Here is a 25,042-nt window from a genome sequence, read left to right as displayed (position 1 = left end):
TATTGCTGGTTTCCAGGGCTGTAAATCTACAGGGCCTTCTTGATTGTTATTTTTCTTTTTTACGTATTTAAAATGAACAGTGGTTCAGTTAAGCAACTTAAGGCATAGATTTTGGCAACTCTCGGGGATCACAGTTTGCACTGTCCTATATGTAGCCGAAGTCTTACTTTTCTAGGAAATCATTTAAAAATTTGCAAGTTGCAAGATACTACACTAGAGACAGGCTACATAATATAACGGAGAAAGAGGACCAAATTAAATCTAGGCTTTGACACACCCGATTGAAAAATCCAGTCAGTACTTTATGGTGATTTCCAATGAGAAAGAAACTTCTGAGAAACAACATAATTTAATGGGCTGTTTAAATTTTATTATTGATGGCTGTGTTTACAGCTAGATTTCTAACAGACATTTGGAGTCTGTTATATTAGTCTATTTTTCCAAAGATGGATTCCGACAGACTCGGCCTGGTGGTTCAGTGATTAGTATTGTGCCTCACAGTGCTGGGACCCTATTCCAGATCAGTGCTGGTTCAATTCCAGACCTGGGATGCTATCAGGTTGGAGTCTGTATGCTCTCCCAGTATTTGTGTGGGTTTTCTCTGCATGTTTTGTTTTTCTCCCACAATACAAAAACTGGTTGGTTAAATTGGCTTCTGGGAACATTGGCCCTGGTGTGAGTGTGGGCTTGTCTGTATCCGTGTGTGCCCTTTAATGGACTGGTGTCCCATCCTGGGTGTATCCTACCTTGCACCCATTGCTTGCGGGGATAGACTCTGACTCCCCAGCGACCCTGAATCGGAAGAATTGATTAGAGAATGAATGGATGGGTTTCTGACCTGTAAAATGATTAAAACACCAGACATTACACTTCATTGTTATTTTTAATGGAGATCAAAGAAAAAAAACCCAAGCATGTTAAATAAAACAAAATTAAACTAAATTGAATTTAAAATTAAAGAGCAGCTTTTGTTTGCTTAACAAAATACGCTTTTCATTAGCATATCTCTTATATATGTAAAATCGACATAAAACTACCTTCAATTAATCTGATGTTCAACTGAATTGTTGTTCCTAACAAGAACCACACTAGTTATCCATGTGGGGAAAGCTGGTGCTCTCCTAGTTTCAGAAGCATGTGAACCACAAATAGTTGCTAAAATCTTCCAATGTCTCTTTAGTTTGATGGCATTAGAAGATTTTATCAGATTCACATATGAAAAGTCATACAAAACACTTTTGAAAAATAATCTCTTTGTTGAACATCAACTCAAACTGCAATTTCAATCAAGACTGAATTTTCTCACCTCTGAGTGAGCACTTCAACAACACTAGATTAAAGATGTAGTACTGTACCTTTTGATACCTTTGATGGTTCTTTAGAGATTGATAGCCAGGTCTTATTTAGATTGTAGTCTATTTTTTCTGCAGAAAGCAACCCTTGTCCATCTTGGCATAGCTGAAAGAGCCTTTTCATTAGCCTACGTCTTGTCAAAAACATAGTATACTAGTCTTTTAATTGGACTCAATGGATCAGATCATTTTAGACTTGACACCATATAATTAATAAACCTAGTGCTCTCACATTACAATCAGTATGATTTTAAATACTTTATTTTCCATGTACCTTGAACAAGGTTATAGTGAAGGCTTTAAATACAAAACCTCATTAAAAATGTTCTCATATGAGGAGGCAGAATTAAAAGCGCAACTGAAAGGTTCTGAAAAATATTTTTTCAGTTGTGCTTAATTTAACATAACAAAATTATGAAATTTGGTGGAATCACACCGCACATGGAAGATGGGAATATAGATGATTTGAACAATGTAACAGGTCAAATTATTAAGAAAACGCAGAAAGATTTAAATTCTAAAAACTCTCAAAAGAGAAAAAAAAATGCTTCTATTTATTCTCCAAAACAGACCATCTTGTTAATGAATGAACCCAGGAGGCAGAAACGTGTAGCAAGGTGTTGATTATGAGAAAAAACACTGCTCTGCAGCAGATGAAGAATTTATGAGATCCTGGATGTCCTATGTAAAGAGCATATCAGGGGACCCTGAATATTAGTAGCTCATTAATGACGTAGTGTTCCTAGATCATAAAACATATGCTGCTGACATCTTCAATACACAAACATGAACAGGAAAGGGGTATATCTGTGGGTTCAGCTGCCTGTAGTTCTCAGTATCTCTGAGGTTTCTATAAATTAAATCTCTAATGAGAAAAAAAAAACGTATTTTTAAAATGACTTAATCTAGGAACAGTAATGTACAAGTGACATTACTCAGCTCACACATAATGTTTGAGAAAAAGCATCTTTGCGAGAGACTAGGTCTTAAGCCTTTCAGTTTCTACCATGAAGTATATACAGTAATAACCTGGGGAAAACTGGTCAAGGAATCCTTCAAAACTAAAAAACATGAGGCAAATTAGTAAAGGCAGGTTAGTAGCAAAAAACATGCAAAAATTACAATACAAATAATGCAAAAGACAAAGCCCTTGTATCACTGCTTTTTCTTTAATTTCAAGGAATTTTAGTTTCACTTATCGCTACATTACTAGGCTACAATATGATATATATACGCCTTCCCAATGGTTTAAAATCATTCATTTACTTTTCTTGCACTGTCACAGGAGATTAAATCTTCACTTTATCCTATTATATAGTTGTAATGGATGCTTGTGAACTGGCATTTTCAGGCTTCTAGTAAAAAGATATGGCAGGGCAAAAATGCTGTATTATTACAGTATGTTGTGAAGACCAGTGTGAAATTTCAACACACATCTTATTTTAAGGATTATACATGATAATATACTGTATATTATACATGATATCATTCATATTTTGTTTGAATACAAAATCTCTGATTATTTTTGATAAGTACAACACACTGAAAAAAAAATCAAGAGACTTATGTCACTGGAGTGCCTATTATGATTTTTCTTAATTGAAATTTCTCTGCCTCCTATACTGTAGATGTCTTGGGGCATTTAAACAGTTTCTATTGGGTGAAAATTCCTCAATTAGACTTAGGAATATTAGGGGGCTTTTCCACAGTGAACACTTTCTCCCACCCACTGAGTTAACATGTTCTAGGTGAACATGCAGGAATGAAATTATTGATAATGAAACTCACACCAAGACACCGCAAAAACGTATAAAACACCAGTCTTTGGGAACCCAAGTATAATTATATGAATTGGTCTATGAATGCTCATACTGTATTTTAAAAATGACAAAAAACAATGGCTGAACAAAAGGTTTGGATTTTTAAAATTTTAAATTGTATTGTGCCAAGACATAGCACTATAGTAACTGTCCCACTGTGCTTATAAAGCAGGATCTTTCCAGACTTGCCTCTGGTAAATCAGGAATTTGCTAGTTGATTTTTAATGGACAAAAGATCACTTTCATAAATTAAGGTTACCTTGGGTTAAAGTGAGTTGCAGTCATATGATAAAGGATTTAAAAGGAATACAAAAACCTGAAACAATTTGTTCAGCCTTATAACACATTCACAAGCATTCTTATCGCCATGCAATCGCAACAATTAAGGTTGCCATCAAGGCTAACAAAATTCAGATTACTACTTGAGATCAGATTGCCTGAACTGATTAGTTGTATTAATGCTCTTTTTTTAAAGACAATGAAACCCCCGTTATTAGGTTTAATCCAGTGCAATATAGATTTTTTTAAACAAATCCTGAGCATGCTTTTTTCAACACATAAGAAACCTGTCTTCTGAATGTTAATAAATAATGAATGCAGCACAGTAGTTATTTATTAGATCTTCAGAAGCACCTTCACTAAAGAAAGCAAATGTAAACAAGTGCATGCTGTGTCACATTTCTGCCCGTTCTCCTGGCATGCTTGTGAATGCTGCCCAAGGTCAACTTGCAACATTACATCTAGTTAACTGTACACCTATAACGAGCTAAAATCCAGAGTATTACGGATCTCTCAGATGTTCTGCATAGAACTCTACTATCTCTCCTAGGACCTGTGCTAACATCCCATAATCTGGTGCTTCCAACATCTACTGTATTAATATATTAACTAGAATGTCAAGACACTTACCAGTGCTTTGCAGTGCTGGGAGACAAAGCTAACAATTACAAGAAAAAAAGTTTTCCTTTCCTTGCAACACTACCATCACCAGACAGCTGACAGAAGCTAAAACTATTAATACAATCACATTTCTACACCTATATCTAATTATAAATACAGTCCTATAACTATGTTGAACCACATAAACAACTGACTAAATGTACATTTTGTTGTTGTAGAAAATGCATGTTTATCAGTTATGCTGGTGCTTTCCATCGACTTCAATTTTAACAAGATAACACTTTACATGAATATCTAGTTCCAGTTTATTTAAAATGGAAACTCAGCAAAATGTTCACGGTTGAAAATGGTCAACAGTATTGCAGCTACTTCTTATTTATTCCTTACTATGGCCCAGCTGTTATACAGTGCAATACCCAGGTATGGTATGCAATGGTGTGAATGCATGAAATGTTCCAACAGGATACTACAATTGCAAACAGAGAGTGCAATAAATGAACAGCCTAGAGCTGCTGGTTTCTCATTCTTACCTAGATACTGGGCATCCGTACACTAAATTCTTGTTTAGGAGTGTTCTGTACTCTTGCTCTTCATATACTGTATCTAAACTAACCAATTGCACATTTGTTTCACACCCAACATCCCTCAATAATAAATGTCAGATTTGTTAAAAGTGCTGCATATTTAAGGAAGCAACAGAAGTATTTCCATAAATAAGGGCTGTATTTTCTAATGCGCTCTTTCCCGGTGTTACAAGTTTAGCTCAGAAGGGTTAAAGTTTTGAATTTTCAATAAAATATTTATTTCTCAGTGATTTCTATTTGAAATCAATAATAAATTGGTTCCAAACAGGAAAGAAGAGATTATGGAAGCAGCTAATCAGAAAAATGCAAATAGTTATGCATAGACTAACGTATGAATTGCTGTCTTGAAGAACTGCTGAGAACTGGCTACCTTTTCACAATCATACAACTGAAAGTTCAGCCAGTAATTAGTTTTCAGTAATTACATTTCATTTTTCCTCAAACTGTTAGTCTGTCCTTCCCTTCCAGTTAACCAGGGTGCAAATATATGATAAAGCTGAATGTTCTCCAAACATTGGAATTAGGGCATTAGATTTGTTTTGTATAGTCTTAGTTTTCAGTCATGCATTCCTTGAACCTGCACATTCCCAAGACTCCTATAAAGCGCCTATAAAGTGTTGTGCTTGTGTTTCTAAGGAAAGGTAGTTTCATTTTAAACTGGCTTACCAATGTAGTAGAGAAGCGGAAAACTGACATACTGGGTTCTTACGGAACGAGGGTCGATGGTAATTTTAGCATAACAAAAAAATAACATTTAAAAAAAGGCACAAGTAAAAACAACAGCAACAAAAGCACAGCATAGTTTAGTTTTTTTTCTTCAAAAACCTATTTGCCTTTTACACATTTACATATAGTTTAAATAATAAACAGCTTTCTTGAGACAGTATGCCATCCCAAAGCCAACATCAGTTTATATATTACTAAAAAAAAAAAGATAAAAAAAGAGATTGAAATATTTGCTGGACAATGGCACTGGATGTTGCTAAAAAGACAAAAGCGATTTACTGCATTTATTTTGCACTGTTTTCTTTTTCAGTCGTTAAAAATGACCATAAAATTCACATCTGGGATTATATTCCAGATTTTTTTTTTTAATTGTGCCATATGTCTATATTTTGCAACCTGCCACTAATGCTTCATTATTTTAGACAGTCTGCTATCTCAAATTTTCCATACGTGCATGTTCACTTTTGATTTAGTCTACTTCATCATTTTCCACATAATTCTGGTAAAACATGCTTTGTTCAAGTTATTTGTTTCATGGGAAAACTTGTCTGATGACCTGACAGCTTTCTCACACTTATGATTAAATCACATCTGTCTGTATCTTGTGACTACAATACAGATATCATGCTAAAACACTGTAGTCAGCTTTAAACAAATGACATCAGAAACACAAAAATTAAACACTATTTCCAACTTCCAGGTATCCAACCCTCCCAAAGCTGGACAGAGAAACTCACCCTCTGTCCCACAATTGGGCTGTATTAAGAAACCCTAAACAATAATTTGCTTCCTTACGTTTTGTAGGTAAATCCTTAAGACCCCAACATTCTTTGCTTTGTGTGCTTTGCTATCTGAACTAGACTACATGAGTGTTAACATTCAAAACCTAAAAAACAAGAGTGGAGCTAAATCCATTGAAGGAACAAATAATAAGCAGTTACAGCAGGCAGCAATTAGCTTGATAATCCAAAGGTACACAAAGGTACTTTTTAAAACTGAAATCCGCAAACGGTACTTGAGAAAACGTAAGACTTTTAAGAAAATGGCATCAAACACAGTCATGCTTATAGTGTTAGTATTCTAGATAGCCTAGGGCTGCTCCAAAAAAGAAGTTACTGTGTGCAACAGAACAATCTGTTCCCAGTTTACTGCATGTAGTTAATTGGTTCTTCATTTCACAAAGTCAGCAATTCCCAATACTTGAGGTAAATCATCTTATTGCCTTTCAAGTCACTGGATTACAGGGTTACTTTTCCAGTTTTGGTTCGGCGTCGTCTCCGGAGAGGAAAAGCAGAGGGAACATTCCTAAGATACAGCCGATGAAAACTCCTATGGCTTTTCCCTGGAAAATACAAGGACAAACCAGACACGCCTTTCAATGATTGAAAATCCAAAGCCTTGCTTGAGAAAAAATTACTGGGTTATGAATTTTAACGACAGGAAAGCAATCCTGAATTACTGCCAAAATCTGCAAAGGCTTTTCATGATTTGAGTTTCCTTTCACAGCTGCCCTATTCAAAGTGACAACATGACAAGTAATTCTAATGACAAACCAGGAACATTCTAAAAATACATTTATCCAGTTGGCGTATGTTCTGCATGAACGTTGAAGGAAAAAAAAAACTTTATATGATACTATTATTAGTTTCTAGAGAGGTTCTCTCATATTTGTTAGAAGACACTTTAAAAGAATCCCAGCCTTTAGACAATGCAGTGGGTAGAAGAAAGGAAAGTGACTATAAAATAAAATAAAGCAACCGCGATATAAGTTCTGACAAAGCAGAAATTCAAATAAATTTGACTTTATCTACACTGCAAGCTGTCAGAAATGTTTATTCCCTCTGCTTGGTGCACAGCAGGTTGTATAATTCATCACATGCATCACAAAGGAGGTTCTGCAAGTTGCCTTCCATGAAAATGTGCACGCTAACATAGGGCTGGGCGATATGGCCAAAAACATTATCACGATAAAAAAGTTTCATATCCGTCGATATCGATACTTATCACGATAAATGTCAAATCATTATTTGTTCCAAGTTTAAAGGCAGTTTTTTTCTCCTGATTGAAAGTTGAAGAAACCAGACAGTTAACTGGTAAATTAAACAACTTTTTTATTTTAAAAACACAACAAACACTTCCCAAACAGCAGAAACATTAAATAAATCTGTTAGCTGCCAGGTCTGCAACACGCACGCGCACTCCACATATATATATATACACATATTAACATATATATCGAACATTTATCGCACTTTTGTTAAAATTATATAGAGGAAAATTATATCATGTTAGCTCTACGCTAACATACTTCATACAGATGTGCAGCGCTATCTAATGTGCTTTTCCACAGAGGGCCTCTCCAGGTACGCACAGAAGCCAACACGTCCGAAATTCTGTGTTGTGATCCACGTTCAAAGTGGACATGTTTTTACTGACACTTAACATCTTTCACATATAAAACTGTTCGTGTTTCAGCATTCAAATTTTGATTACAAATATTTATATAGTATATATATAAACAGAATAGTGTAATTAAATACACTGTAATTCAACAAAATGGCACTTCACTGCAAAGGAGTGGATACTTTTGCAAATGTCCACATATGTTATGTTAAAATACTTTTATATCTTTAGCGATAAACATGCTACATAATTATAACCATTATTAAGGCATCAGTACAGTGCAAAAACAAATACAAAAATAACAACGAATCTGTTAACATTATTCTTTTTCATGCTTATGGAAGTATGATTGTAGGACAGCAGCCCACTGGCATTCCCACAGATAACCTTGTGGTGCTTATTATGGTAGGTTGTTATCAATCATGTAAAAGCTGACACACCATTTATATCATCTAGCTTCTCCTGAATCAGTCGAGAGAAGAGGAACTAATTACATTCTGGGGCTTAAAGGAATGCCCGACACTATTCAAGGATAAAAGGTTTCAGTGGACCTGATCCAAATATTCAAAAGCCAATAAAGTGGACTTTGCCAGAGGACAACTGAAAACTATGTAGGTCTTCATTTAATGCTGAGAACAGGAGGTACATCTTTAGGCAAAGGGTTATGGGAGCATTGTAAAAACTACCAGTCATGTTGTTAAAACCACTAACCTCAGGTCTACTTCCTAATCTAAACTCTGTGTTCCCACAGTAGGTCTAGGCTGTGCTCCTTGGGTCAGGAATGACTTACCCCATGATATGAAGGCAGTCCAATCCAAGCTTTTAACTCAAGAGCCAAACGTATCTGTACAATAAAGCCTTTAGTGCTGCCTGATTTTATCCTAATGTATTGATTCAGATCTCTTTTATTTACTTATTTATGTCTGTATATTGTGTTGTCTGATTTTAGCCTCTATTTTGTCCTGTTTATTATGTTGCACATATTAAATTGTGTATTTTACTGCACCTTTAAAAGTGCACTTTTAATAAAATGTATTATTAAACAACAGATAGACAACAACGGTAACTCTGGACAAAAAGAGAAAAAAATAAGTCACAGGACACTCACACTGTGTGCGCTCACTCTCGTCTGCCACATGTCCGCTTGTTTCGGAGTTAGATCAGGGATCTGTAGGCCGAGTCTGCTAGCCAAAGCTTCAACGTAGCCTGCAAGACTGCACACAGTAACTTTGTGAGGAAAACGTTTGTCAAAAATGTTAACATTTTAAGCCAGTTATAACAAACAGGAACTGTGAGATTCAATCAGATGCAATCAACTACAGTGGAAATAATTGTTCCAGAGTACCTCACAGCTGAGCTGACTCCCTGTAGGTATGTGATGAAAATCAACAGATGCAGGTGAAGCAGGGTTGTGTAAACAACATTGTAGATGGTCCATTAAACATGACACAATTATCAGTTACCCAGTAAACTGACTCATCTCAATGAGGGCAGCTAGGAAACCATGATACAGCCGTCACTCACAGTAAATCTTTGCTCTACCAAGAAACATCCTTATTTGCAATTGGTAGAAAAGGGTATTTCCTTATTCTTTTTAAAAAAACACTTTCTCCCCATGAAAACACTAGTAAACATAGCTCCTTTAAGAGGCTTCAAATGCAAAGGCAAAAAAAGACTTGGAATACAATGTCTAATATGACTCAAAAGCTTAGACAAAGACTTGTGTTCACTGGATTTTTTATTCTAAACAAAGATTCTTTTTTCTGTTCATTCAAAAATTGACAGGGGTTCCTACCTAATGACTTTATCACAATTAAAAACAAAACAACTACATATAAAATGCAGAGATAAAAATCCAAATGAGCCAAAGGAACTCTATGTGGAAAACCCAATACCCATCTAGTATAAACTGTGCATATTGTATGAGTGTAAATTTCCTTCTTGTCTTCCTTTGGAAAATGTCCCACTACCTACAGTATATTCACTCACCACAGAAGCAGATCTGTTACACAAAAGCTAGTGTGAAAGCATAATTTGACAATAGCAGAGCACTACAGTGCAATATTCCCAGAAACATACCGTACTATAAAACAAGACTGCAGGTCTAACAAGCAACAATCCAAAATTATTTTAAAAACACCTGGCAAACTGATACCAAAGTGAATTTGAACTTCTATTGGGGATATACGCATCTGACATATATACAGGAAACCAGAACGTAAGAGTTCTATACCTCAAAAAACAAAACAGGAAAAAAGGAACAAGATATTAATACTGATAAGTAAGAGAAGTGGTTATTAATGAACATTTAAGAGGTAGTGCTCAGTAGCCTTTATAACAGATATCTATTAGCATTTGGGGAATCATCTTGGGCTTTTCTGATAAAAAACATTTTTCCTGAGTGTTATTTTCCTGATAATAGAGTTTCTAGAAAAGTAAAATTAAAACTTCTGCTAACGTGGTTCTTCAATATGGACCACCACATAACTCGCATTAGAAGGAAAAATTTAATAAGTCACAGTGCTCACATTAATCACATTTGGATTTGATTTGTAATCAGAAAGTAAAACGGTCATGAAGGCAGAGCTCAATGAAGCAGAAACTGCACTGTCATTACCATGCTTTGGAAAGCAGCAATGCCACAGAGAATTTTCGAGTTCTTACCCCAGTCCTGCCAGGTCGGAAACTAGGTTTCCAAGGGCTGCAGCTGTAACAAAAGGGCACAAAGAACCGTGATTAAACAAGGCCAGATTAAAAGGACAACCGTCAGCCCAAGATTCATGTAAAGGGAGGAACCAGCAGAACAGCCCGGAATTCCATCTTCATTCATCTTGTACACAGACCCAGCAGTGGGTGCCAGTGACTGATTTGTTCTAGCACAATTTTAAACATAACCAAACATTTTAATTATTTAAGAAATTGAAAACCCAGCCAACACGGGAGACGGTTCCATGACATTTTGGGAAAGAAGTGTTAAACCAGAAGAAAATGGTAGAAATTCCATTCACTTCACCATGATACCATACGTGCACCTTCTTCAAAGTAAGAGAAAGAAAATGATGACAAGCTGTCAGTTCTTACTTTTAATTGTACTTTCATCAGATGAATGCTGCTTTTTCAGCATTCTTCTTTGCTTTTTATCAATTACAAACTCCAATATGCATTTCCCCTAACATTAATCAGTTCCATATGCATGGAGTGTCAATCAATATGAAGGGATAAGCATTTTTTAACCAAAAATGGATGTGTATAGAGAAGAGTGAGAGGGACAGGTTTTCTTAATGATATTCTTTTTAGTAGACTATTATTTGTATTTAAAATCATTTTAAAGTACTAATGAACAGAAAAGAGCATATATTGTATTCTTAACCTCATCCGATATTAAATCTAGATTGAGTATAATAAATGCTAAATGTCAACTTTTGTTTTGAAAGAGGAAATGTTATACTGTAGTTATGTACACGACTAACTATAAAAGAAAATATTATAGTAATGTACATTTATGTGAAAAAACAATGTAGCTTAAAGGCCAAATGCATAGTAAATTTCATAACTAGCATCAAGGCATATTATTATATTGAGAAGTAAGAGTTGAAGAATGAACAAATTCGAATACACATCGTGATCATGAATGAATAATAATCACGGTGCAGCCTGACTCTGCTGATTCCAGCCCTTATGTCTAAGATGAATATGTCTATTAAATGCTTAAACTACACTATGGATGTGGCTAAAATGCCAGTGGTCAAGCTGATAATAGTAAATCTGAGAGTAAGACGAGAAAAAAATTGTGTCCTTTTAGCAACATTTTTCAACGTCACAGACCTTTAGTCACAAACAGTACTGGATGTATGGCAAACACTCCCAGTCTCGTCTACACTAGCACCTTTCATGACACTCAGTTCCTCACTGCAATTAAGTCACACATTATTGTAGCAGGAAGAAATCTATATATTGAAGCAAATACTTGTGGCTAGCAGATTACCTCTGTGTATAATAACAAAGGTCAACCCTTCAATTTGTACTTTTAGTACAGACTCTTATTGATACCATACAGTACTCTTCCTATATTTTCCTTCTATATTACTTTTTGAACGTGCATGCGTTCTCTTTTGCATTCATTGATAAATAAATGCATAACATTTACTCCTTGAAATAGAACATTATAACAAACTTAAGTTAGACAATAGAACCCGATAGGAATAAATCTTTCAGTGTTTGTGGGCAATAACTTGTCACTTTGAAGACATTCAGGGTTATATGCCTCAGCACAGGAGGTGTGCTATACTATAATAACCTGCTAATATACTGTAGGTACATTTCTGTGCTGTTCAAGAATAAAGTAGAAAATGACAAGATAAACATACTGGACAGTGTGAGATATTATTCACTAATAAAATTAAAAGTAAAACCTTACATACCGGCCATGGTTGAAATTCCAAAGATGACACCTATAGACATTTCTATCTGTGTTCCCTGTGAAAAAATAAACATTATAGTCTCTTCAAAATTATGTTGTGCTTCCTGACCCTCAAACCGGTTCATTCTACTTATGCTTATTTAATAGCTTTATGACATCATTTTATCACTAATAATTAGTAAGTAGTTATCTCCATAAAGCAATAAACTAAGTTTGAAGTTCAATAATTCAAAAGGGGGATTTTCAAAATGTTGAAAGAACGTGGTTACTACTTGGAAAGGAGTGATTAAAACTGAAAAACTATTTAACAGCAAAATGAGCCTGTGTCCACTGAATAATAAGTACAATTGGTGTAGGCCTACTTTTTTTTTAATAAAACAATTTTAAACTGTCGCAGTAAATTTCTTAGTAATTCTGTTAAAAGTCTTTTCAATCCTCAATAAAAAATGAATGAGAAATTAAAATATAAGGGCACCCCAATATTCATATGGTTTAAGGATTATTACCATTTTGGTATGAGATCAATATAAAGGATCTCTACATATGATCAAACTAGCCTCCACTGGAATTGAAATGACTTACCACAAAAAAAACACAAACTAACAGCATATCTGGCAGAAGGTAAGGTAAACGTCTTGAGCACAGGTACGTAACCACTAAACAAATTACAAAGAAGCTCTCTCTGTGGTGGAGAAGCAGGAAACTTAAACTTAAAGGGGAACTGCAATGCTATTTTTACATTTCAGGGTTATAATGAAATTGCAATGATGAGTGCATTTCAAATCGCAATGAAACTACCAAGTACACAGAGTAATCTGTACAGGCTCCAATTTTGATTAAAAAAGAGACAATTTCAATGTATGCATAGTGCAATATTGTTATTGTCTGCGATTCAAAACGACAACAAAACTTCTGATGACACCCAAAGCTGCCCTATTATATTGTAGTGGTTCAGGTGGGTAGCTGCGTCAGCATACAGTACATAGGCTGCAAAGGAACAAGTAATAGGTTTATTCCATGCTGAAAAGAGAAGAAAGAAAACACAAAGTTTAGGCCGTGGAGCCTTCTTCGTGTGAAGGCTTCACAACTGAAACTTTGTGTTTTCTTTCTCCTCTTTTCAGCATGGAATAAACCTATTACTTGTTCCTATTACATCGTATACATGCTTTAGACCAAGCAAATTCTGCTATGATATTAATAGTAAATATTTTCATGAAACTGACACATACAAGGCAACACGCTTTTTAGAAAAAAAAAACAACAACATGCCAACCAACTTAAATACACTTGTATTCATTTTCAAGTTTTCCTAAAGTGCTGTTATCATTTACACTGGCAGTTACTTTATGGTAAATCACACCTAAAAGAAAAATCTTAGCAGGACTTCTATTTTTGGCAGACCTGCTGTGCCATAGCCCGTGCCGTGACCTGAAAGGCTGTTTTAAAAGAGTGCAACTGAACTGAATTTCACATTTCGACTTCAAGCAATTGTGCCGACAAATACTGCATACTTGTTAACTCAGCATGCAGATGGCGTTTGAACATTTCTGTGGTAAAACGTCTGCTGCACAACCTGTACTTATTTCAATTGTACGTCACGCTGAACTTAAAACTTGTCGATGGGACCAACATCAGTGCCCAAAGTTCAATATCCCTTGGAAGAGGAAAGAGTTTGACTTTCTGATCCGATCCTCTGTTTTGTGTGCGACCACTATGTTCTGAACAGCTAAATGCTTGAAGTTGTTTAAGGCATCGTTTAAAATACATACAGTATGCAAGTTCAAAAAGACAAAAAAGGATTAACCCACTTACTGCTGCTATCATGATGGCGTTGTCCAAGAAACCAAACCCAATAAATGGGATCGCATTGTGAAGAAGCACTGGAAACAAAAAATTGAAAGTTAAATGGGTACAATGATATCGAGAAATAAAGAAAATTGTATATGAAACGCAAGCTGCAGCTTGAGCACTAAATCAACATTTCATAGGCTTGTCTACCAGCTATAATCTTCACAAGATTCTGATATGCAAATCACAGTCCACTAGGTATTCTGTCCTTGTCAACTAATTGACGTTTCCCGATATAGTGAAACAAAATTTAACACTATCCAGCATCTCATCATCTCTCTCAGTACAAAAATAACATTGTAAGAGAAGTACAAAATCAAGCTGCATTTTTCCTCATTAAGTTGGCCATCCCTGCAAAATACTGTATTCCCAATTATTTTTGTTTCTGAAACTTTTAGAAGATGTGTAATTCAGCACACTAAACAACTGAAACAGCAATATAATAAGGTATTGCATGACAAGCAATGATTTTCTACCCACTGAAATAACACTGGGATGTCTTAATAAGTAGTCAGTGTAATAAGAATTTTAAAAGAATAGATAAAAGTGCATTACCCTGGGAAAATGCCTTTTAAGACTTTTTTGGGTCTGTCAACAGTATAAAATTTTAATGCATGCATAAATGATTTCTCAGGTGGCACCAAACAAACAGCAATCTGTTTAAACTGTATAGTGAAGTTGTCCCTTGGCATTTACTAAAGGCAGTATTCAAATCAGGCTCCTAGGGTTTCAGAAATCTACTTTAGTGGTTCTTTTTACTTACAATTGGTTGTGCAAGTGACATAGCTCATTTTTCTGCCCTGCCTATATATTTGTATTTGGTCTATGTCTTAGCAATACAAAGGGTCTTGATAATATTAAGATACTTTATTTATATGTGCTGTATTGAAAATCTAACAAAAACGCCAACAGAAACACCTCTGAGTAGTACTTAATAAAGATGGACAGGAAAAGACTTTCTTTAAAGATAATAAATGGGGCACTGAGACCATGCCTTTCAAAAATAATTATACAATGTAAGTGAACAATATGCACATAACTCACCTCATACTGGTATTTGAGCTGAAATGCGATACAAGCATTTGCTAAGCTTTCATTGTTACAGTGTGTTATGATGCTTGCAACAATCACTGCTACACAGATAAAACTGAAGAGCAGAGGAAAGGATTTGAGGTTAGAATTCCTCCAGTCTAAAAGTATAATTAAAAGCCCTGAGCAGTTAATCACTTTAGCTTAAACATCAAACAGACATTACAAGAATTGAAGTGTTCCCAAAAGTATTGGGACAGTGAAATCTAAATTGTTAGTTTTACTTTACAATCATGGAAATTGCATTTTTGATTATGAAATGAAAGTGAATAGTAAGCTAACCAATCCTCTATTTTTGAGCAATTCCTTAAATAACTTGGATCACACTAGATCATCAACACACTTTTTTTGTTCAGCCAAGTGATATCAAGTGACTGTATTGGACCACATCATAGTATTTGGCTGCATAGCCCTTTGAAGCAATAACTGCATGAACTCTGCGACCCTCTAAGCTAACCAGATTCTTTGTAGTCATTTGACATGATTTGTTCATCGTTTGCTCCGACCACTTCAACCTCTTGCTTATTTTTAAGGTATACTGACTTCCTTTATTCCCCATTAACATGTAAAACTCACACTCCTTTGTACTGAGGTTTGGAGACTGACTCGGTTTTTCTTCTCCTAATAATTCATTGGTTGCACTGGGCATAATCTATTGAGTGATGCTATATCATGCTAACTGATAAAGAATAAGTACAGTGTCAAAGACACTTTTTCTACATAGATGAGTCAGGGAAGTTTTGGAATAAAGGTTCATAGACAGATGAGACCATGTTAAACCTTTACCAAAATGAGAGAATTTAAAGTGTGGAGGAAGAAAAAAAGAAATTTTTGAAGAGCACCATCCCATGTGTTCACCAAGCATGGTGACCTCAGATTTTCAGTCCCAATACTCCTGCCCCACCTAACATATTTTTGTCTTTTATCACCACCAGCCACCTTCAAAACTGAGAACTGTGCAACACTCACTCAAACTGCTATACATGTTCACAGGCTAAGACTAAACATACTTTGTATGTAATAGGAAATGCAGAAAAACTATTACAGAGGTTCAGTCAAACTAGTTCATATGGAGGCACAGCATTACCCCCAGCAGATGTCAGTATGCTGCAAACTACTGCATACATATAAAATAAGGTCGGTAAAGCTAATTACAGGAAAACAAATCACAACTTTGCTTCATGCTAGTGTTAACAATTGTAGCTGCATACATCAGTCCACATGTGTTAAGCACATTTTATGTATTTTATCCACTTTGTCTGCTTTTGTTCTAAGATCAGTTGATCACTCTCATGCTATTATAAGTGGGTTCAAACATAGAGCACATTTTATCTGGTAATTTAAAAATTCTGCCCTTCCCTACCAACTAAATTAAACTTTTGATCATCAGTAAGACCACAAATGAAAAAAGAACATCAGCCCATTGTCAAGCTCTAACTTACTCAATTATTCTATAGTCCCAAAGCCAATCCTGGCGGCCAGGACTGGATTTTAAGGTCATTGCAGGCCCTAGTCACTTCTTACATGGATATATTTTTATGGGAGAATTGGTTTCTATGGGTAGACAGTTGATCAAAATGATCTCTTTTTGCATTTTCCTTTAATATACATTTAAAAAGAGATTGTTTAAAAGGTTATACTGTACAAATAAAAAAAAAACACATGGTCAAAAACTATTTCACAGGCCCCTGAAACAGTGCCCGCTGTGCCTACTGGACAAATCGGCCCTGCTGGCTTTACTGAAATGGTCAGTTTAGATTACCCAACTGTGGTCAAGCCTTACCTGCATGTGTCTGGGAGGTAGCTGGAAACTGGAGTGCCCGCTAAAAAAAACCCATGTGGAAGCAGGGAAGAATAGATAGGGACCCCCAAGAGGAAAATAAATTCAGAACCCTCAAGGTAAGCAGTATGCGTGCTGACCTCTATGACGCACCTACCTGTCCTTTGAAAAAATCTGACTATTTCTAACATTTAAAAGACATCTTACCATATCTTAGCTGAGCAGTTGTTGGAGGGGCCATTTCCAGTTTCTCTGAAATAAAACAAATAGAATTATATATAATCTTCCAAGTGTCTTTTCAAAGTTAAAATCAATTCAAAATTTAAGGATTGGAACACAATCTAAGGTTCATTCTTCACTCTGCAGGAAAGATGGCAGATGAGCAATTTACCTCCGTATGGTGCAGAACACCGATTAGGAGAAGATGGCATCAAATGACAGTAGCTCAGAGTTCCAGCTCCACTACTGTGCTATATCAATTGTAGGCTTATATAGCCTTTTATATTCTGATATGTACAGTACAGTACTTATCTTCTGTGGGGTACTTCTGAAAAGTCTACGTCAACGAATCACTGGCCTTATGTTGTAATATGCAGAGGCAACTATAAGATATCCCACTTTGAAAACATTTAAAAAACCATAGACTTTGATTCCAATAAAAATACAGCTTCACATCAGATCTATTTTTCAATGGTGATAAATTACACAAATTTTCTAATATATTCATCAGTAGAGGTACTGTAGCTGTAGTATTTACATAGTTCAGGAAATTAAATACAAATACTATTTTCTAGGGATGTTTAATTGATAAATGTATTCATGATTTGATGACAATTAAGTTCTTATGGAATGGTGGAGTGCAACAGTATTATTTACTGAAAATCAATTAGTAGAACAGGTAATTCTATGATTTGCTTTGTTTCAGAATTATTTCACACAAGTAATCATGTTGCCGAGGAAATTTCACACTCTTAAGGTTCCAGGGACGGTCAATTATAGCCAGCGTGTACCGTGACAAGTCTTTAAATTGCATCACAGCGCACAAGCCTACACGGTCCACATATTTCAAATGCACTTTGTAAGAATGCAGTGTATTTTATTTTTCCCCACTGTATGCCGTAAAGATGAGAGTGTGCTTTTTGCCAGTTTCACGGATGCAATACAGCATTCTTGAAGAGAATGGGAAGTAATCCAAGACAGAGATACAGATGTATTAGACAAATCCCAGACACCAAATACTATTAACATAATCATTAAATATTACACTGTCTGGTCAGGGAAAGACAAAATCAATGCAACATAAATCACTGTCCCTAAACAAGGTTGCTATAAAACTGTAATATACAATATTAATTCACATTAGAAAGGAAATTTATGTTTTTAATTTCATAATTAACTGGGAAGAAATACCTTAACACTATCCACGTACGATGCTCAGTGCCTAATAAACTAAAACTTAATCCTCAAGGGATGGATGGATTTATATCCTGTAAATCACCAGAAAAAAATCATACATTGTCCTGGCAAAATTAAATAGTATATGCATGCATATATAGTGCACAGGTCACCTATTGTGTATATTGGTCTTATATGGCTTGAAAATTTATTTTTTCAAGTGGGTCTAAAAGATGAAGCACCTATATTTCAGACTGTAATCATATATATCGTAAATGAGTGATAGTATTTAGTAAACTGGATGATAAAGACATGCCCCCACCCCACTTTTTTCTATCTTTCCAATGTATCGCAGGTGAGTATTACTGTATTAAACATACAAAGGATTGTATGGATTAAATGTCTGGCACAGGACAGTATTGTAGGAAAGACAGGATACACACTAAGTACAAAAAGACAAGTCAACAACTTATATTAATTACTTAAACCACTGTTGAGCAAAACCGTCACAATTAAAAATAACTTGTGCATTTCTCCCTTTCAGCCAGATCTATCGAAATAGCAGTAAACATAGCGCAGCCCTGCAGATACACCTCTGAGGCCACTGAAGAACTGTATCTTAGCAACGTAAAAAAAACCCAGGGCTGCAGCAATTTAATTATTAGGAATAGGGCTGTATGGACACTGTTCACTTGAACCCTTGATCTACTATTTTTGCAAGACGATTTACTGCATCCCTTATATCCCCTTTCTATTTGTCTGCTTTATCAAAAAAGCCATTGACTTTTCACAGGAGGTTCTCACAAAATTAGCAAAGCTCCCCTCACTATGAAAGAAATAATGAAATGGATGACTCTTCAATTTGCCTCATTGTCAAAAGCATAGTCCTTCACATTTCTTTACAAGAACAAAAATAAATCATGTGTCACACACAACATAAACCTGTCAAGAATTTTAGAGTTGCCACATCAATCTGCCAATCATGAAAATAACAATTCACTTTAAGATTGTATGGTTAGTCTCTCACAGTGCGCAGAAACATGCTACTATTCTGTTTCGAGCTTGACTCATGCACTTGACTGTGTGATTTGCCTTGCACTGTGAATTCGTGCGCAGATACCACAATCCTGGAGTGTGTGCTTCCACCCAATGTTTCTCTCTGCTGATAATTTTGGATTTCCATGTCGACATCACATCGAAACATCAGCAAGTTGAACGTTTGTGTTCACTGAAGCTCCTGTCATATGGACCCCAACAATCCTCCCTCCTTGAAAGTCACTGAGATCTCCTCCTGCAGCCACACTTGCCAAAATTACAGGCAAACAGGCCTCCAAGCACGCTGGGATGTTGTTTGCTTAATTTACGCATGAGCCAAACACGTGTGGAAGTCCACACTTTCAATATACATGGTGTTCATCATTTACCCAGGAATTTTCATTTTCTTCCACTACTGTAGGTATGTCGCTTATTCCAGACAGCCCTTGGAATGACAAAGCACCCCCTTTTCTCAGTGTTAAATGCTTTTCTCCCTAATATCCATCTTTGTCCTCTGTTGATGCTGAAGAACTTTTTGTGGTTGACTTTGTCAATGCCTTTCAGGTTTTTAAATACTTTAAATCCAAATTCCCTCATTGTCTTCTCAGTTCAAGATTAAAAACATTCAGTTCTTTTAGCCTGCAAATGGAGGACATTCCCTGGAATCATAACATCTACTGTACATGTTGTTATCTGTACCGATTCCAGACCAGCAATTATCTTTCTTGGATCTTGCTGGCCAAAACTGTACAGAATATTCCAAATGAGGTCCTACCAATACATTCTTCTGTACATCTTCATTGTCCTGGATTTAAATTGTGCACTTTGAACTTTGTATCCTAACACTGTTGTCCTCCCTAATAGTTCCTCTGTTGAGAGGAAGGTGCATCACCATAAATACCCAAGTCATAGGAACAAAGGTTTACCATGGCAATAAAAAAATAAATTTGGACATCTCCAAGTTATTGGATGTTTTCCCCTATTCCCTTTTTACAAATCAGCTCTTGATTTCCACCCAATGCAGCCAACTCTAAAAATAATAAGCCACTGTCTTCTACTCTGAAGACAAAGACCTAACAGAGCCTTATTACTGAAGAACAGTCTGTTTTTACATACTATCACTATATTTAGTAATGACAAAGTCCAGAAGCTCCTAGTTTTATAAATAATAATAGAAAAAATGGCCTCAGTGTTTAAAGTAATTTGTCTTATCCTTCAAAGACTCCAAGAAATGCGTCCTTAAGTACTCTGTGAAGCTTCCAACAAACTCCCCGAAGCCCTGGATAGGTTTCAAAGGTGGAAAAAAAATCTATTTTTTACTTTCATGAGGAGCCTTTTCGTTGCAAAACATTTTTGTTAACTTGCTGCTCTTTGCGACAATGTCCAATGTGAGGACCAGTGGCAAAAGACTAAGGCAAAGTGCAGAAAAAAAAGACAGTAAGAGACAGCTCTGCACTGAAAATTTAAAATAAGTTACAAATGCAGAGTCAGTTCCCTATGCACTAAATAATGTTGGCAGGAAAAAAACCCTGAAAGAACTGACATCCCTCTCAAAGTTGACAAAAAAATAAAACATGCTGACAACCAGTATGTAAAAAAGCAATATCACTCATCTTTCTTGCCAGCAGCAGAGGCTTTTACATCTAGCACAAGCATGCTGAATTAAAAGCAGCACATAAAGCATGTGGAGGCACTTGGCATAACTAGGCACACTCCTGTATACCTCGCCCATCTGCCACAGCCCCAGAGACTGCTGCTCCCCCAGGCGTCTGGCTTAGAGGAACCAGGTTTTTTGTGTAGCGAGATTTTTCTGAAGCTAGAAAATAAAACAAACAGGGATTTTCAAAAAAAAGGGGTAAAAACCAACAACAAAATATGGGATACTGAAACAAAAAAGCACACACAAAAAAGGTGTATTAATAATTCCGACCTCTTTGTGAGGGGAACCTACGTGGCTGGTCAGTTTAGTGGAACATATAGAGTATACCGTGAATCCGCCGAAAGACATGGCATTCAGTGCAATAAAGGGCTAAATCCCGTTGCTTGTATTTCTGGAAAAAAATACCGCAAACTGTTGGATAGGCTCAATCAAACCTCCCTCTATCAAGAAACATGTGAAAAGGCTTACACATCGCTTTAAAGTGAAATAACACAGACTTCAAAGCAAGAAACAAAATCAGTTTTACAAATGATTCTTTTGTTATATGCCACTCTTGACCGGGATGTGGCATATCATGCCGTGATCGTTTAGAGATGGGAGGAAAACCGGTGAGCTCTATGGGGGAAAAAAAAAGCTTCGCGTGAACCCAGGGAGAATACGCAAGTTTCCACACAGTCATTCTGGAACTAGGAGGTATCGAATGAAGAATTAACAGCAAAGCAGTTGAAGTCATTTATTTTGCGAATGCAAAGATCCTGATGGCAGCTTCTGGTCCAGCTGCGCTGAGGGTGTGTAGTCCTCCATCGGGTCTGCGGCTTGGGCAGTCCTCTAGTCCTCTACATAGTTTGCTCCATCCCACAGGAACAACGAGGGCTTGCACTGACCCCCTATCTATACAGGGCTATAGGGGAGCAATGGATCAGTGTTCATGTCTCACCCCCATCAGTACCCAGTATCCCAGTGGAAGTTAATGATCTGACTAATAGTCTACATTCTAAATTTCATGAAAGGAGTCTTGAAAAATCCAAATCCAAGTCCCAAAGCCAAGCTGTAGTCATGAACCACAACAGCCCCATATAAGTGTAAGGTATTATTATTAACAGCCCCAAAGAAACTTAAAATATTCACAAAAAGCAGTCCGTAAAAGGAGGCTACAAAAAGAAAATGAGACCAAATACATACAACTGTGGCTTTGATTCTGAAAGTAACCTACATTACTCGAACTGTCATTATATCTGGTGGTCCCAAAGACTTAAGGAAGTAATCAAGTGGCATGAGTGAACTGTCACTGACAGGCAATTTAATTAGCACTGAAAGTAACCTGAAAAATGACAAACAATACTGTTATCTGCATATGCTGAGTAAACGTCAGGAAAAAATCCACTATTTAATTAACTATATTGTGGCATTGGGAAATTGCAGATGTTACTTTTAGAAAATCCTGTCTCATCTCATTTCACGGTAGTGCTCACATCCTAAGCTTTTCCCCGATTTGAAAACCAAGCCTATAAAATGGAATGTAACTGAAAAACTCATTAACACAGAACATCAGCCAAGTCTTATAGGGGCCCACTGTCTTGTGTTCGTAGGCATCCGTTAATTAACAGAAGCCTTTACAAATCTGTCCAATTATACAAATAATTTAATAAGCTATTTAATTTAATAGCTCTTTCGACTGACGTGTATTCAATGAATTATTGGAGAATGGAAACTTTCATCACACTTTTAACTGTTTAAATGCAATGCTTGCAGCCAGTCTTAAGAACGGTTCTTCTTACTTCTAGCAGTCAATTATTGCACATATAGAACAGGCAGTCTGGTTTCAAAAAGGTGGCCACAGACAATATCAATAAATCATAATTCTGCAAAAAGCAGCTCACAAATTGATTTTACTCAAATATACAAGAACTTTCATTACACATATATAGCTGATCTTTTTTCTATGGGACTTAAATTGGTTTCAGTTTAAATGGAAACTTAATGGACAGTGCATGGAGCTTACTGGAAAGTTATCTACCTCAGTATTCTTCATTTATAACCACTAACAGCATAAGGACACTTCTTTTCTAAACTTTACTCAAGGAAAGCAAGACCTGGGTTTAATGGCTGCTTTGAAAGCAACATCAGCGAACAGATAACTAGTGAGAAATATCCAATTAGGAGCCCTCTTTTCATCTGCAGGCTCTATCTTTAGTGGAATCAATAATTTCTGACGAGAGTGCTGAGCACAGTTTTGTGTATCTGGTTGTGCTGGGTTCATGCCTACAGATTCTCAGAACTATTTCACAGGTTTTGCTGCCTAACAACATACTGTAACTCACTTGAGTAGGTGTAACTACAGTACATGATCAATCCTTAGGAGCACCTTTGTGTTCTCCATAGTTATTGCCAGAGAAAAGTAAGAGCAGAGTGGTTTGAAGCTATGTTGACACATCTACTCAACTTCGCCTAGAGATCTGGCAAATAGAACAAAAATCTCTCTCTTAGCTTTATACTGTATGTGGGGTTTTGTAAAGTTTTGTAAATATTCCTAAAAAAATCTTATTCCCTCTTCTGGAATTCACAACATGTTTGAAGAATGTTCACAGAAATATATATTTTTTAATCTACACAAAACTATTGAAAACCACAGCTGGGTAAAAGATTGTTCTGAAATTTAAATTGAACTCAACAGCTGGTTGAAATGGCAGCTGAAGACCTGACAACCTATCTTTTTTCTTCTTGCAGTACTGCATATGTAATCGGAGATAAAACATTAACATTTCTTACAAAAGTGAGGTCCCACGTGAAACCGGGGTTCTCTCAATATTTTATTTATTTCCTACACTCAGGTCTGGTTTCGTACAAAAGGGAGCGATAAGGCCTTAAGTTAGAGAGGCATGCCTTCTCCTTATAAAACCCTGTGGCACTGTACAACTCTGAAGCACATCGGTGCCTAAGGACAAGAGGCAAACCCATATGTTTAAAAACAATGCTAAAAACTAACAATACCAATTTCCATACAAAGCGAAATATATTTAAATCTAGCATAAAATACATTTTTTAAAATAAAGGCTACTTAGAAAAGAACAGTGGATCTACAATTGCCAAAGTCCTACTAACCATAATAATGCATCCGTAATTTTAAAATCCATCTCGATTGCTGTAGAAAAAGATACATTTTATCAAACACTTTCAGGTGGAATGGAATGCAGGTGCTATTGAGCATGTGAGGACTGCATCCCACCCACAAGTTACAAATGGCAAACCTGCTGCTCAGTGCCAGAGTTTCTTGGTGTTCAAGGGAGAGGGGAAGGCTAGTTTAGGAGAAAAAGCTGATAAACATCCGCCCGTACAATTTCTTACCAGTTTATCCAATTGGGGGTTGTGGGAGCCAGAGCCTATCCCAGCAGGAAACGGGTACAAGGCAGGATACCCTGTAGAAGGGGTGCCAGCCTACTGCTGGGCAGATACATACACATTCTCACACCCGGGCCACTTAACATACTGGTATGTCTTTGAAGAGTGGGAGGAAACTGGAGCACCTGAAGGAAAACCACATGAACACGGCAGAACACACACACACTCCTTACAAATAACGCCCCAGGTCCGGAATTGAACTGCACCACCGTGCTCTCCAGCTGGCAAAAGTAGGATTTGAAATTTATGCTTGGCAGATGGGTCAAACCTTTTATCTGGTCCATACTCACAGTGGACACCATGGTTATTTCCATTTCAGCCAACTTTGGAAAAAGGTCTTGGATATTCTTTTTTTTTTTTAAAGCAGTCAGTGGACCACAAAGAATGCAGATCCCTAAACAGATCCCCTGTGCTAGGGACCTTTGACTTTGCTATGTGATTCAGTAGACAAAGATAAAATATTTTTTTCACGGATTCCCATTTAATTATAACCCAAACATTGGAGCTTAACGGATACAAAACTTATAAGTGTATCCATGGCAACTAAAGAATACAGAATACAAGGCAATATAGTGGGTCATTAGCTGAATTGTCAAGTCAGAATACAGCTTGATCCCTTGTGCCTGGCTCA

The 25,042-nt window shown here is 36.3% G+C and overlaps 1 protein-coding gene across 2 annotated transcripts in view; it reads right to left on the bottom strand.

Annotated features, from left to right (window-relative positions):
* Positions 1-2,502: 2,502 nt before the first annotated feature.
* Positions 2,503-25,042, bottom strand: part of tmem65 (transmembrane protein 65) — a 34,650-nt gene continuing 12,110 nt past the window's right edge. The window contains exons 3-9 of one of the 2 annotated variants that reach the window (XM_088601017.1): positions 21,076-21,168; positions 17,130-17,174; positions 14,018-14,085; positions 12,207-12,261; positions 10,450-10,492; positions 8,894-8,999; positions 2,503-6,724 (exon numbers count right to left, since the gene is read on the bottom strand). In XM_088601017.1, coding sequence (XP_088457143.1) covers positions 6,629-6,724; positions 8,894-8,999; positions 10,450-10,492; positions 12,207-12,261; positions 14,018-14,085; positions 17,130-17,174; positions 21,076-21,168 — 506 coding nt within the window. In that variant the 3' untranslated portion in view covers positions 2,503-6,628. The remainder of the gene's footprint in view (positions 6,725-8,893; positions 9,000-10,449; positions 10,493-12,206; positions 12,262-14,017; positions 14,086-17,129; positions 17,175-21,075; positions 21,169-25,042) is intronic. The other variant, XM_088601018.1, reaches the window with a different exon arrangement.

Source organism: Lepisosteus platostomus, chromosome 12, assembly GCF_059453375.1.
Source record: "Lepisosteus platostomus isolate fLepPlt1 chromosome 12, fLepPlt1.hap1, whole genome shotgun sequence".
NCBI classification, from domain to species: domain Eukaryota; kingdom Metazoa; phylum Chordata; class Actinopteri; order Semionotiformes; family Lepisosteidae; genus Lepisosteus; species Lepisosteus platostomus.
This window is presented reverse-complemented; position numbering and strand designations above follow the sequence as displayed.